The sequence below is a fragment of the Bos grunniens genome, chromosome 10 (genome assembly GCF_055505025.1).
Source record: "Bos grunniens cultivar Pamir isolate PY7600 chromosome 10, Bosgru_T2T1.0, whole genome shotgun sequence".
Taxonomy (NCBI): Eukaryota; Metazoa; Chordata; class Mammalia; order Artiodactyla; family Bovidae; genus Bos; species Bos grunniens.
In genome coordinates this window covers 90857929-90871898 of record NC_141174.1, presented here as the reverse complement: position 1 = coordinate 90871898, position 13970 = coordinate 90857929, and the positions used below count along the sequence as shown (strand labels likewise).

At 37.7% G+C, this 13970-nt stretch overlaps 2 protein-coding genes across 6 annotated transcripts in view; one reads left to right on the top strand and one right to left on the bottom strand.

Annotated features, from left to right (window-relative positions):
- Positions 1-1197, bottom strand: part of LOC147365365 (uncharacterized) — a 74305-nt gene extending 73108 nt beyond the window's left edge. The window contains exons 1-2 of the mRNA XM_086319062.1: positions 1165-1197; positions 316-911 (exon numbers count right to left, since the gene is read on the bottom strand). Coding sequence (XP_086175188.1) covers positions 342-911; positions 1165-1197 — 603 coding nt within the window. The 3' untranslated portion in view covers positions 316-341. The remainder of the gene's footprint in view (positions 1-315; positions 912-1164) is intronic.
- On the top strand, positions 654-13255 carry GNPNAT1 (glucosamine-phosphate N-acetyltransferase 1). Of its 5 annotated transcripts, none has more exons than XM_086323071.1 (6): positions 654-794; positions 5668-5835; positions 6812-6874; positions 8045-8172; positions 10726-10787; positions 12060-13255. In XM_086323071.1, the coding sequence occupies exons 2-6, from the start codon at positions 5682-5684 to the stop codon at positions 12205-12207; spliced, it is 555 nt and encodes a 184-aa protein (XP_086179197.1). In that variant the 5' UTR covers positions 654-794; positions 5668-5681; the 3' UTR covers positions 12208-13255. The 5 variants fall into 5 exon arrangements, with proteins under 5 accessions (XP_086179197.1, XP_086179199.1, XP_086179198.1 ...); XM_086323072.1 differs by having other exon boundaries at positions 744-882; XM_086323073.1 differs by lacking the exon at positions 6812-6874.
- The last annotated feature ends 715 nt before the right edge of the window (positions 13256-13970 follow it).

Genomic DNA, 13970 nt, shown 5'->3' with positions numbered 1-13970 from the left:
AAAATGACCACCCATTGTTAATTGCCTTCTGGGAGGCAAAGTCGCTGCAGCTGAGAGTCACAGTGTTCATCCAAAGGGTTTGAGCGGGAATTAAAACGTAGTCTGGGAGTAGAATGCAGGGGCTCCACCACACAGAGGCAGGATTTGTGACTCAGAAAACTAGGGATGAGGAGCTTCGAGCCTCCAGTGAGTACCCGAAGTCCTAATCAATAAATGAATTGACTCTGAAGGGAAGGTGCAACAAGGGGCAAACAAGAGGGCAAGGCGCTGAGACTGGTCTTCGAATCAAAGATACACACCCTAGTCACCACTCACAGTGCTTAGCTGATTCCGAGGCAAGATTATTTTCCAGTTAAACCGAGACACCGAGGCCGTGGGAGCCTGACAAGCGAGGAGGTGCGGGCCGAGTTGAGAATGCCTCCCGGCGCGCCGGCCGGGTGGAGTCCCAGAGAAATTTCCACAGCCTCCCGGCCCCCGCCCCACGTGCTGACGTCAGCCGCAGGTCCCGCCTCCACTCCGCCCCGTCCTCCGGGCCTCGCCCCCGCCCCCTCCGCAGGCACCTCCCCCTGCCCTGCTCGCGGCCCTGCGTAAGCGGGCAGGGGCGGGCTGGAGGCGTTGGTGCTGCCACGTCTTGGCGGCTGCGAGCGTAGCGGCCGAGGGGCAGCGGGCTGTAGCGCGGGAGGCGGGAAGAGGTGGGGCTGGCTCTGAAGCCGGATCCGGATCCAGTGCAGTGTACCCGGGTGGGTGAGAATCCGTCGAGCCTGGAGAAGAGCGCAGACTGCTGACCTCTGCGGGTGAGAGTCTGGGGGTCGGGAGAGAGAGCAGGTCCGGACCGGATGCCCTGAGTGCCAGGTTGGGCCTGCCTTCAGGTTTATCAAACAGGTGTGACTGCTACCCCCGGGCGAGGCGAGCTAGGCCCGGCGAGGGGCGGGAGCAGATTCCGTTCGGGGATCCAGGCATTTATCTTCGCCAGCTGGGTGCACATGGGGGCGTAGAGGGCAGTTTGGAGCAAGTTGAGAGAACGCACGCCTGGAGCAGAGGTTAGGGATGGTGGTCAGTGGTCCAGGCATGCAGGAGGTGGCCTTAGCCAGGCAGGAGCAGAGACTAGGGTGAAATTGACTCCGTTCGGCAGCTTTAACGTGGGGAATTGAAACAGCTGTTCACAGTCTCTGCCGCCTTCGGTTTTGAAATGGGCATGAACGCTGTTGGCCCCCCTGTTCCCTTCGGAGGAGCACCCCACGGCGGTCAGGAGCCACTTGAGGACCTGATTCTGCTCCGAAGATCACCTCCTGCACTGATTAAATTGGGGTTTCACTGTGGGAAAGACGGACATCCTTTGTCTCTTCCGGGGGAATTGTACCCTCTAGAGACACTAAGTATTGTGACTTCTCTTACAGGAGCTAACATTTATGTAAATCGAACTCTTAAAATGCCATACAAAATTGAAGGGCGACTAGTTTTGTTAGGATATACACTCGTGAATGAATCCTAGAATGGATCTCAGGAAATCATTTAGGTCAGTTTCATTAGGCAGGATTCACTGACATTTTGTAGAATAGGGGAAATAGCTCCCAGTCTGGCACGATGATGTAAAGATTGGCCTCTACTGAGTTTGATACTGGAGGGCAAGAACGACATTGGAGGATTTAAGATTCACTCATTGGCTATTACCTTGAGGTCAAGTCCCGAAAGCGCCACGTGCTATATAGGGTGCTCATGGATAGACTGGGAATAATGCCTAAATTATAGGGATCAAATAAACTATCAAGAAATTTTAAAATTCTCAACTGAAGTGTAATTGCATAATTTAATATAGCCAGGCCTATTAAAATCATCAGTGAGTGAAGTGTTCTTAGGTTCAAACAAAATTCAAATTGAAATTGTTATGAAATGTATGTAGACGAACCCCAAAGTCTCAAACAGCACAAGGTCCCCCTTCCTGCTTTAACCGTGTACTAAATAAAGTAATGCTCCAAGAGCTCATGAGATACAAAGACAAGTTTAGATTTGACCTTAGATTGTTTTTAAAATTTTTGTATCAACTTCTGAAATCTTCATTCTCAGTATCTATTACTTGTTGCTCTCAGTTGTTTGTTCCTAGCAGCAGCTCATCCCCTTGTGTATCAGTAAAGATGGTGAGAAACCTGTTGAAATTGTGTCCAGAGAATGGTCAACCAACTGATGTGATCTTAGTAAAAATGAATTGGCTGTATGGTTTTTGTGATATCATTTGTGGCAGTTTGGAAATCTTTTTTTCTTCTGGATTTTCTGAATGACCTCCAGATAAGTCTTGTACTATTTGTTATTCACTAGGCATTTATTGTGCTAATCTTACGCATTAAGGGCCTTTAAATACCTGCTAACTTAGTAGTTAAACAGAAAAGGTTTTTGAGAAATACTTAACGGTTAGGGTTGTTTTTAAAATTAGTCTAAAATCTTCAAAGACAGACCCCAACAAGGGAATTCCCTGGCAGTCCAGCAGTTAAAACTTGGTGCTTTCATTGCCATAGACCTAGGTTCGATCCCTGGTTGGAGAGCTAAGATCCCACAAGCAGCACACCCCTCACCCCGACCCCTGGCCAAAAAACCCAAAATCCCAAATAGACTCCAGTGATAATGATGGAATTCGGCTTCAAATTCCTAATGTGGTACCTGGGGCCACTTTAAGATCCTGAAAATTATCTTTTGCAAACCAAATAAACTTAACAATTTTGCTGTTTTCTAAAATCTTTTGAAATTTAGTATCAAATCACACCTTACTTTAACTTGCTCAATATATTAATTGGACACCAACAGAATTTTACTACATGGGGACATAGTAAAATAAAAGATAGTAACCTTAAGTATGGCTCTGTTTTATAAAATAGCTCATATAAACATTTTGATATTAATTTTTGATTGTGTAAGGATACGGATTCTTAACTTCTATCCAGAATGCTTTAAGAATTTTAACTAGCCTGAAATTCTTATTTTCCAAATATAGGTTATGAGTGCTGCTTTGACTAAATGTTGTGTGTGTGTTAGTCGCTCTGTCATGTACGACCCTGCAACCCATGGACTGTAACCCGCCAGGCTCCTCTGTCCATGGGATTCTCCAGACAAGAATACTGGACTGGATTGCCACTCCCTTCTCCAGAGGATCTTCCGGATCCAGGGATTGAACCCTAGTCTCCCTCATTGTAGGCTGATTCTTTAACAACTGAGCCACAAGGGAAGCCCAAATGAAAGTGAAAGTGGCTCAGTCGTGTCCAACTCTTTGGTCAGGCCAGAATACTGGGTGGGTAGCTGTTCCCTTCTCCAGGGGGTCTTCCCAACCCAGGGATCGACCCCAGGTCTCCCACATTGCAGGCAGATTCTTTACCAGCTGAGCCACAAGGGAAGCCCAAGAATACTGTAGTGGGTAGCCTATCCCTTTTCCAGAGGATCTTCCCTACCCAGGAATCGAACCGGGGTCTCCTGCATTGCAGGTGGCGGCTTTACCTACTGAGCTATCAGGGAAGCCCCTTCTTTCAGATTAATCAAGAGCTTCAGGGGCCCAATTATCTGGAACAAATACTAAAGTGCACACACTAAAATTACTTGTAATAAAACCTGTTTCAAATGAACCATGGGTGTGTGCTCAGTCACTTCAGTCAAGTCCAACTACAGTCCATGGGATTTTCCTGGCAAGAATACTGGAGTGGGTTGCCATGCCCCCTCCAGAGTATCTTTCTGATCCAGGTATCAAACCTAAGCCTCCTGCATCTCCTGCTTTGGAGGTGGATTCTTTACTGCTGAGCTGCCAAGGAAGTCCCCAGATAGACCATAAGCTGGTTAAATTTTATGAATGATTGTTTTAATCATCACAATTTCCTTTCTTTACTGTTCTTAGATCCAAGCATAGTGTTTAGAGCAAGTTTTCTTCCTTTCCAAGAATGTTTTCAGTTTAACATAAGCATAACCTTTTTGTAGCCGCTGTACCCAGCAGTGTGACTCATGAATTAATTTAAAAGTGAAAAAACATGAATATATAAAAATAAGTTAACATGAACATACACAAAAATAAATTTTAGATTAGTAGCTAAATTATATCTTGTTGAGCATGTGTAGTGTGCGAGGCACTGGTAGGTGTCTGTATATACTAAGCCATTTCTTCACCAGTTTCATCTCCATTTTACAAATGACGAAACAGATTGTTTAATTTACACGGCCATGGTCAGACAGTTGACATCTGAATATCAGGTCTGACTCTAGAGCTCATGGTCTTTCCTCATCTACGTTTCAGTCTCGGCTTTGGTATAATTTTGTGACCTTGGGCAAGTTACTTGTCTACACCTGCATTTCCTCATCTGTTAACATGGAGATCATCATCAGTACTCTAGGATTGTTACAGTGAGTGAGTAACGTGTAAAGTTCTTTGAACAATGCCTGGCACATAATAAGTGCTGAACAAATAATAACTTCTATTATTACACCACACTACCTTCCCAAAGCCTCTGCTAGATTGCAGCATTCCCTATATAGTTACATCGGGTTATGCAATATAATCTAGGTTTATGGAAAAGTTAAAAGTAGTTGCCCTTAGACATACTGTGATTTATGAAATAAGAGAACATCTGGGAGTTGGGTTATTGGTGGAAGTTATTCTGTTATTAAGTGGACTTTAATTTTTTCCTGTATTGCTTTGTTTTATGGTAGTATATTATGCATATAGATAGATGAGATACGGAGCGCAGAGTACAAGTTATATGCGAATTTTCTACTGTGCATTTTTGACAGCATGGAGGATTTGCACCCTAAACCCGTGCTGGTCAAGGACCAACTCTGGTTTAACTGGGTGTGGTGTTAGAAATGAAAGTTTAGTGTTACCACACAGTCTCCTGGTAATTGTTTGGAAGACTGTTCCCTCCAGCAATCCTCTTCTACAGAAGCGTGCCCCCCCACCTGTTTCTATGCTTCATGTTTTTCATTCTAGCATTCTAGCTTTCATTTAGTTTCAGTTTTATTAAGACTACACCTAGTAAGAACCTGACCATTTCTGAATGTTCAAAAAAAGAGAAAAATACCGTAATTAATCATTTTCCAATAGCATGAAAAACACAGGCTATTCTTAAAAAGTTGCTTAGATGCAGCTGAGCAACTTCTAGATTTTTAGAAAACCTGCTATGAAAACAAAATCCAATAGATACTTAGTGTGAATTTATCATAGCTGAGACCAAATATTCCAGTGAATGCAGAGAATCTTCTGTTCATGGTTCATATTTTTTTTAAAGCTACATGCTCAGTAGTCTTCCTTAGTATCAGATAAAACCAACAAATTATTCCTTAATCCAATAATGTTAAAAAAAAAAAAAGTCATTTAAAAGTCAGATATTCAAAATGCTACGCTAGTAGCACTGGCCCATAGGAAAAAATGTTTTAAAAGTCCTGTTAGAAAAATGGAGTTTAAAAGTGTAACAACTTCTAAATTTAGTTGTTCATTTACTATATGACAGAATTTCTGAGTTTTCTATATAGCTCTAGCTGTGGCATTTGATGTTACATTCAGGATAGACTAAAATAAGTACCTGGCATACCTGTTAAAGATTTTTTCTAAGTGCCATTCATTTTTATTAAGAAATTGACAATTTTGCCAATCAAAAATTTTCTATTAAATAAAATGCCTTAACATTTAAAATTTTGTTTTAGATCTTACTGCAAAGATGAAACCTGATGAAACTCCTATGTTTGACCCAAGTCTACTCAAAGAAGTGGACTGGAGTCAGAATACAGCTACATTTTCTCCAGCCATTTCCCCAACACATCCTGGAGAAGGTTTGGTTTTGAGGCCTCTTTGTACTGCTGATTTAAATAGAGGTATGGGCTCAGTTTATAAATGCTACTTAGACTTATAATTAGCATTGTTTTTTCCACATACATGATGATGCTGATAATTTTTTTAAATATTTGACTTTCATATTAGTTTTTTGTGCTTAAATTTTAAAGTGACTGAGAACTTAATTACAATGTGTATAGGCCAGATATTACTGTACTACAGTACTGAATTACACCATTTCAAATGACTTATATACAACAGTGCTCCTTCCTAATTAAGCAGCAAAAAGGGGGAAATTACCTTGTATAATGACACAAAAGTAAGAATCTTCTCTAAGAAGCTGGATGGAAAATGAGAATGAAGATAATTTGCCTCGGATAGTTGCAAAAGGTTTTGTCTACATATATTCCTTTTTTTACTATCTAAATTCTCCAAAATAATATCCTTAAATTTCAGTAACCAAAAATCAACTTTTTACAGTTTTCATTTTTTTGGCAGGAAATCTTAAATTATTTTGGTCAAATCAGTTCTTCAATATATAAAAGTTAAGATTCCCAAAGTTCTATGCTGTTCATATTAACATAACATTAATCAGGAATCTTTAAAAAAAACTGTTGTCTCAACAATGTTATATTTTACAAATAATATCATATTTGATCACAATGAGAATCTTGCATTTTTAAGTAAAACCAAAGCACGTATTTGGGAAAATTTGACATCCCTTGCATTGAATCTACTGCAAATTACATTTAAAACTGTATATGCTGGTTCTATATACTGAGTCTTAAGGTCAGCACTATTCCAAAAATCTTATGCAGGCAAAAACATTAGTAAAATCTATTATTGTTTTACATATTGATTATATAGAAAGAATGGGTTTGTTTAATCTTTTAAAATAATTTAAGAATGGTTCATTACATAAAGTTTTGAAAAAATAATGCCCACCAGCTTGACACATTGCTTCTTTTAATATATATTTGCTCTTCTCATGACTTGAAATCTGTTTTTCAAAACTAGGTTTTTTTAAGGTACTAGGTCAGCTGACAGAGACTGGAGTTGTCAACCCAGAACAATTTATGAGTAAGTCCTACAGCCTCTTTTTCCTGAAGAAAAAGAAATGAAACAAGATTATATTTTTGTTTCAAACTCTGTTCACTGTCTACTTGTTTTGTTCAAATAGCTGGAAAATATTCAAATAACAAATTAGCTATTATTTGTTTAATGTGGCCAATCTATTCTAGAATCCAAAAGTAACTACTACTATGTTTTACAAAATACCTGGCTATTTTTAGATAATTACTATAGCATAGGACCTGGGTGGCAGTTTTAGAGATTTTCATTATAGTATTTTCCTTCCACGTAGTTAGGTTATTTCACAGAAACTTCATTGTCAAAAATGTAATAAAAATATGTGACGATAGAAACCCAGAAGGGTCAGTTGACTTACCCAAAATCACAGGGAGTTTTTGGTAAGGAAAAAACTACAACCTTCCTAATTCCATCCAGTGCTCTTAACACTGTCTTCCTATCTTCTTCATTTTCTTCAATAGGTAATTTTATTTTGTACTCTATATGACCCTCTTGAAGTAAAGGTTATTATTTTGTGATTCTGTTTTCCTTCTTTGAATCTATTTCATCCCATTTCAGACCCATTACTAGAATACAACTGTGGAAATAAACAGTATGTTAATACTCTTGGGCTCAGTTTTTATTCCTAAATTCTTCTTTGTGGGAATACTAGATGAGAAATCATGTTATTTCATCAATATAAGTCAGTTTGAGGGGAAGGTATTTATTCCATTTTTGCTCCTATTTGCTATGTGGCTTTGGAAAAATTACTGGGAAACGGAGACTTATTTTTTATCTATTTCACAGGGTGCTTTCAAAGCAAACAAAAATGATGATTGTATTTCTAAAACGGGTCATATAATCATGAAACATTTGGGATCACAAGAGGAAAACTGAAAACTACTTTGTCAGATTATAAAATAGCTGTATTAGCCTTCCTTCATTCTGCTAGCAGATCTTTTAAATGTATGGACTATGTTCTAGTCAGTACTGACTGCTGATGTTTCAAATACATGGTCATGCTTAATAACTGACATTTTCTCTAGACACAAAGTTGTAATTTACTGTGATAAAATAGCTTTAAATATTCATTAAATTATTTTGGTTAATTCTAGTATTTTTTTTTTTTTGGTACCTAATAAAGTTTAATGTCCATATAACACACTTTTCCAATTTCCACAGAATCTTTTGAGCACATGAAGAAATCTGGGGATTACTATGTTACAGTTGTGGAAGATGTGACTTTAGGCCAGATAGTTGCTACAGCAACTCTGATAATAGAACATAAATTCATCCATTCCTGTGCTAAGGTATGTGTTCACATTAATGCTTATGAGTAAAATGGATATCAACTTTGAGTTTCCATCAGACAAGTCTGTTTTCCCACTGCTTTTTACTGCAAAATGAGAGAGCAAAATATAGCCTGGAATAGTTTTGTTTTCTAGAAATCACTTAGTCATTTTCCCATTCTCTTAAGAGTTGTGAGACAGAAAATGTTATTAATATGAATTGTTTGCTAAAAATTGTTCTGTAAGGTGTTAGAATTGGTATCAGTTCAGTCACGTCGAACTCTCTGCTACCCCATGAATCGCAGCATGCCAGGTATACCTGTCCATTACCAACTCCCGGAGTTCACCCAAACTCTTGTGCATTGATTCAGTGATACCATCCAACCATCTCATCCTCCGTCGTCCCCTTCTCCTCCTGTCCCCAACCCCTCCCAGCATCAGGGTCTTTCCAATGAGTCAACTCTTTGCATGAGGTGGCCAAAGTATTGGAGTTTCAGCCTCAGCATCAGTCCTTCCAGTGAACACCCAGGACTGGTCTCCTTTAGGATGGACTGATTGGATCTCCTTGCAGTCCAAGGGACTCTCGAGTCTTCTCCAACACCACAGTTCAAAAGCATCAATTCTTCAGCACTCAGCCTTCTTCACAGTCCAACTCTCACATCCATACATGAGCACTGGAAAAACCATAGCTTTGACTAGATGGACCTTTGTTGGCAAAGTAATATCTCTGCTTTTTAATATGCTGTCTAGGTTGGTCATAACTTTCCTTCCAAGGAGTAAGCGTCTTTTAATTTCATAGCTGCAATCACCATCTGCAGTGATTTTGGAGCCCAAATAAATAAAAGTGTGACACTGTTTCCACTATTTCCCCATCTATTTCCCATGAAGCAATGGGACCAGATGCCATGATCTTTGTTTTCTGAATGTTGAGCTTTAAACCAACTTTTTCACTCTCCTCTTTCACTGTCATCAAGAGCTTTTTAGTTCCTCTTCACTTTCTGCCATAAGGGTGGTGTCATCTGCATATCTGAGGTTATTGATATTTCTCCCGGCAATCTTGATTCCAGCTTGTGTTTCTTCCAGCCCAGCGTTTCTCATGATGTACTCTGCATAGAAGTTAAATAAGCAGGGTGACAATATACAGCCTTGACGTACTCCGTTTCCTATTTGGAACCAGTCTGTTCTTCCATGTCCAGTTCTGTTGATTCCTGACCTGCATGTAGGTTTCTCAAGAGGTAGGTCAGGTGGTCTGGTATTCCCATCTCTTTCAGAATTTTCCACAGTTTATTGTGATCCACACAGTCAAAGGCTTTGGCATAGTCAATAAAGCAGAAATAGATGTTTTTCTGGAACTCTCTTGCTTTTTCCATGATCCAGCGGATGTTGGCAATTTGATCTCTGGGTCCTCTGCCTTTTCTAAATCCAGCTTGAACATCTGGAAGTTCACGGTTCACATATTGCTGAAGCCTGGCTTGGAGAATTTTGAGCATTACTTTACTAGCGTGTGAGATGAGTGCAATTGTGCGGTACTTTGAGCATTCTTTGGCATTGCCTTTGGGATTGGAATGAAAACTGACCTTTTCCAGTCCTGTGGCCACTGCTGAGTTTTCCAAATTTGCTGGCATATTGAGTGCAGCACTTTCACAGCATCATCTTTTAGGATTTGAAATAGCTCAACTGGAATTCCATCCCCTCCACTAGCTTTGTTCATAGTGATGCTTTCTAAGGCCCACTTGACTTCACATTCCAGGATGTCTGGCTCTAGATCAGTGATCACATATTTTTTGTACAGTTCTTCTGTGTATTCTTGTCACCTCTTAATATCTTCTGCTTCTGTTAGGTCCATAGCATTTCTGTCCTTTGTCGAGCCCATCTTTGCATGATATGTTCCCTTGGTATCTCTAATTTTCTTGAAGAGAATTGGTATAGACGTAGAAAAATCAAGTCAGCATTGTGGAATTTGTGGAATTAGTGTTTGGAATCACTAATGCTAATTTTTTTCAAAAATGATACTTGGAATGTACTACATTAACACAAATTCCCATCAGTTTCCCAGTGGTAAAGAGTTCAGAATAACATGTTCTAATCATGACCCTTCTAATGCCTGTAGAGTCCCTTCACTCCTCATGATTCACAGGAAATAGTAAAGAAAACAAGATCTAGATAACCCAGTGAGAATATGATAAACACTTGGAATGTATTCTGTGAGGTATGAATTTTGGTGTGGTTTCTGTACTAGAAGTTAGTATATTGTATTTGTTATGTCTGAAATAAATTGCTTTTAAGCAGGAATAGGATAATGGATGTAGTACCTTTAGTAACAAGATTACATTTTGGTGATGTGGATTCTGAGATTTGTTTTAAAATAATGGGATGGGATGGCTCGGGATATGGGTGAATTAGGCCACAAATTGATTCACTATATTATTTCTTCTATAATAAGTTTAAAAAATTTGCAATTTTTGAAGTTAAGGTTTATAAAACATTCATCAGTGAATTCTTACCATCATTTGTTGATTTAACTAAAAACAAAACCTACATGCTTAGTCTTTTAAACATTGTGTATATTTTCAGAGAGGACGAGTAGAAGATGTTGTTGTTAGTGATGAATGCAGAGGAAAGCAGCTTGGCAAATTGTAAGTAGGCAGAAACAAGGTAACCGTGGATAAAGCAGCTACTCTCTGTGTTTCAGTTTACATTTTCTTGCCAAGATACTTGTTAAAAATGTTTCCCTGTTTGAAGTTTTTTAAGTGTCATTAATTATGAACCCATTCTCACTCGAGCTTAGACTGAATTTAGTGAAAAGTATTTTTATATATAACTTTTGTCATAAAGTTTGGAAATTGGAACTGTACTGCTAAAACAGCCAACATCTTAAAGTTATTAACTTTTAATAGTAGCACTTTTTCATATTACTAGGAAGAAGAAACTTTTGTTGAGTCAAGTAATTTGTCTATCACGTTTAAAAACACAGGACATGTTCTCAGTCATATGACTTTTAGAACCGGCCTTCACTGTATAATCCTCTATACATTTATCTAAGTCTTTTAACTTTCATAGGTTAGAATTTGCTTTTTAATATTTTCTGAGTTTTACGGAATTCACTCAGTAAATATTAAGCACATGTGCTAGATACTATTCAAAGTATTTGATACCTATCAGTGAACAAAACAGACCAATTTCTAGTATTTCTGATGCACGTTCACTTAGCCATACCTTTTGTAATTGTGTAACTTCAAGCAAGAGGTTCTGTCTTCAGAATGATGAGGTTTTTTTCTGTATGGGCAACCTGAGAAATTCCTAGTTTTCTCTCAAGGCAGTTAGAATCACATTTTTATACTTGGTTTGGATTCTTTAAGAATTTATAAAGATGTATATGTTTTTGTTTCCACTTCATATTAGACTAAATCCATAGGTAACCTGATACATTCTTTCACAGATATTTAGGTAGCTTTTAAAATGATAAAGAACAAAGCAATTATTTATCCACTTTATGTGGGAATGTTGACTGAATAGTTTTGACTATTCAACACTGACTAAATAGTATGAATAGAATTTAGATACAAAGGCTAATTTTGGCCATATTTTTTAAAAGGCTGCCAGTCTTTGGTGTTAACAATTTTAAAATCTACTTGTAAAGAGGGTTTGGGGTGAGTTTTCTTTTTATTAATAGACCAGAGATTACTACATAAAGTATATCTGGAACAAAATAAAATGCTTTGGGTGATTTAAATGCTTTATATATTTGTAACTTGAATTTTAAATGAATATAGTGAGAAAGGCCATGATATAAACCTATTTGTAATGTAAACAAAGTTTTGTAAACTATTCACTCACATTGTTATTAATATCCATTTTTATTAACAAATGCTCTATGCCTCTCCCCCCAACCCTTTTTAAAATTTCAGGTTATTATCAACCCTTACTTTGCTAAGCAAGAAACTGAACTGTTATAAGATTACCCTGGAATGTCTACCACAAAATGTTGGTTTCTATAAAAAGTTTGGATATACAGTATCTGAAGAAAACTACATGTGTCGGAGGTTTCTAAAGTAAAATCTTTTAAGAAAGACATCTATCAAAGGAGCTGATGCAGCAAGCCTATCCTCTGTTCCTTGAGTTAAAATATTTTGTTGCTGCGACCAGGTGACCTCCATAAATACTGGATTGTGATACAAGTATAATGACACTTAGAAGATTACTTTGGGCTGGTGGGACATGCTGAATTTAGATTACAAATAAATTATTAAGGGGATGATTTTTAACCAAAGGAGTATATTTTTAACTTGAATCTTTTCTTGCATTGTATTTTTCTAAAGTTTGGCTTCATTTCTTAGTAGTCAGAGTATAGGTAGTAAGGAGTTATGTCTGCTATCTGTACTGCTCATTAAAAGAAAAAAAGCATACAGTGAATAAGATTGTTTCTTATCACTTCATAAAATTAATATTTTTGTTTCAAAGAAATATATCTAAATACCACTTATGGGTATGTCATTTCACACGTTACATGAAATTGGATGTTAGATATAACTAAATGTAGTACAGTCCAACACTTGCCTATCCTAATACTGTACTGGCAGACAACCTGGTGAGCCTTTAAAAGAAGTAGAAATGAAGATTAACTTATAAAACGTGACAATTAAATATACATCTAAAAGTTGTTATAATTCTAATGTAGCTGAAGTACTACCTGTCTTATATGTGAAATATAATAATTATTCATGTTTAAATATCTAAGAGAAATATAAGGTACTTTTTAACAGTGAGTTAGTAAATAAATCCTGGTATATTATATATTTCTAACCTTATTTCTCATCTTTCCATGGGGTGTCCAAAGCCTGTCTTCTAACATTTTTATGAAAAACGGATTACAAAGTTGTGGAACATTTTAAAATGTATCATACTACATTTATTACATCCTTAAAATGTTGATGGAAGCTTTTCTATTTAATGTGACTATAATGGTACTATTATTCTTGTCACTATCCTATTTTGATTTTAATTTTTTTTTTAAGTAAGTAAGAATTAGATACTTCACAACTGGTTCTTATCTTCTGCATTCCATGTTACATTAAACCTGTTCATATGAATAATTTTGTTAGAATCCTAACGTTTTCTGTGCTTTTCTTGAGTTGTCTATTGAAACAATTAGGTCGAGTCAGGGTTTGTAAAATTTTAATTTTGTGTACTCTTTGTAAAAGGAGCATAGAAAGTAAAAACCACCTGTTTCTCATCCTGTTGACCCACACCTGGTTCAACGAGATTTCCTATTTCCCTCCATGCAGTAAAGCTAGTTAACTTTCTAAATAACAGAAATTCTTTACCAATAGAGGGTGTGCTACTTACCTGCTGATGACCTAAGCACATGAATTGGTGTGTCCCTAGTGAAAGCGACAAAACTAATTTTGCTTTTTAAGAAAAAGGAGTCGTATAACCTTGGTAACAGTAGCTTCACTAGGTATATCCTGGTAATTAAAAACCCATGTTAAAAAATAAACCTAATAGAGACTTCTCTGGTGGTCCAGTGGTTGAGACTCCTTGCTTCCTATACAAGGGGCATGGGTTTGATCCCTGGTTGGGGAACTAAGATCCCTGCGTGGCTGGGACCCTAATAAAAGGCAAATGTTTTATTATAATTCTTACCACTAAACAATGTGAAGTAATATAAGCTGGCTATTTCAATAAATCCCTTTAAATAATGTTCTTACAGTCTTATCTTAAATTCCCCCGATAGGAAACAAAAGTTGTAGGTAAGGTATAACACATAAAAATTGTGTCCCTGAGGAATTGATGATCTGCACGTAGCTTTAGTTAACCAG

Coding starts and splice junctions, on each gene's coding strand:
- GNPNAT1 (XM_086323071.1), top strand. CDS start 5,682: ATGAAACCTGATGAAACTCCTATGTTTGACCCAAGTCTACTCAAAGAA. Junction 8,173..10,725: donor TCATCCATTCCTGTGCTAAG/GTATGTGTTCAC, acceptor GTATATTTTCAG/AGAGGACGAGTAGAAGATGT. Junction 10,788..12,059: donor GGAAAGCAGCTTGGCAAATT/GTAAGTAGGCAG, acceptor TTAAAATTTCAG/GTTATTATCAACCCTTACTT.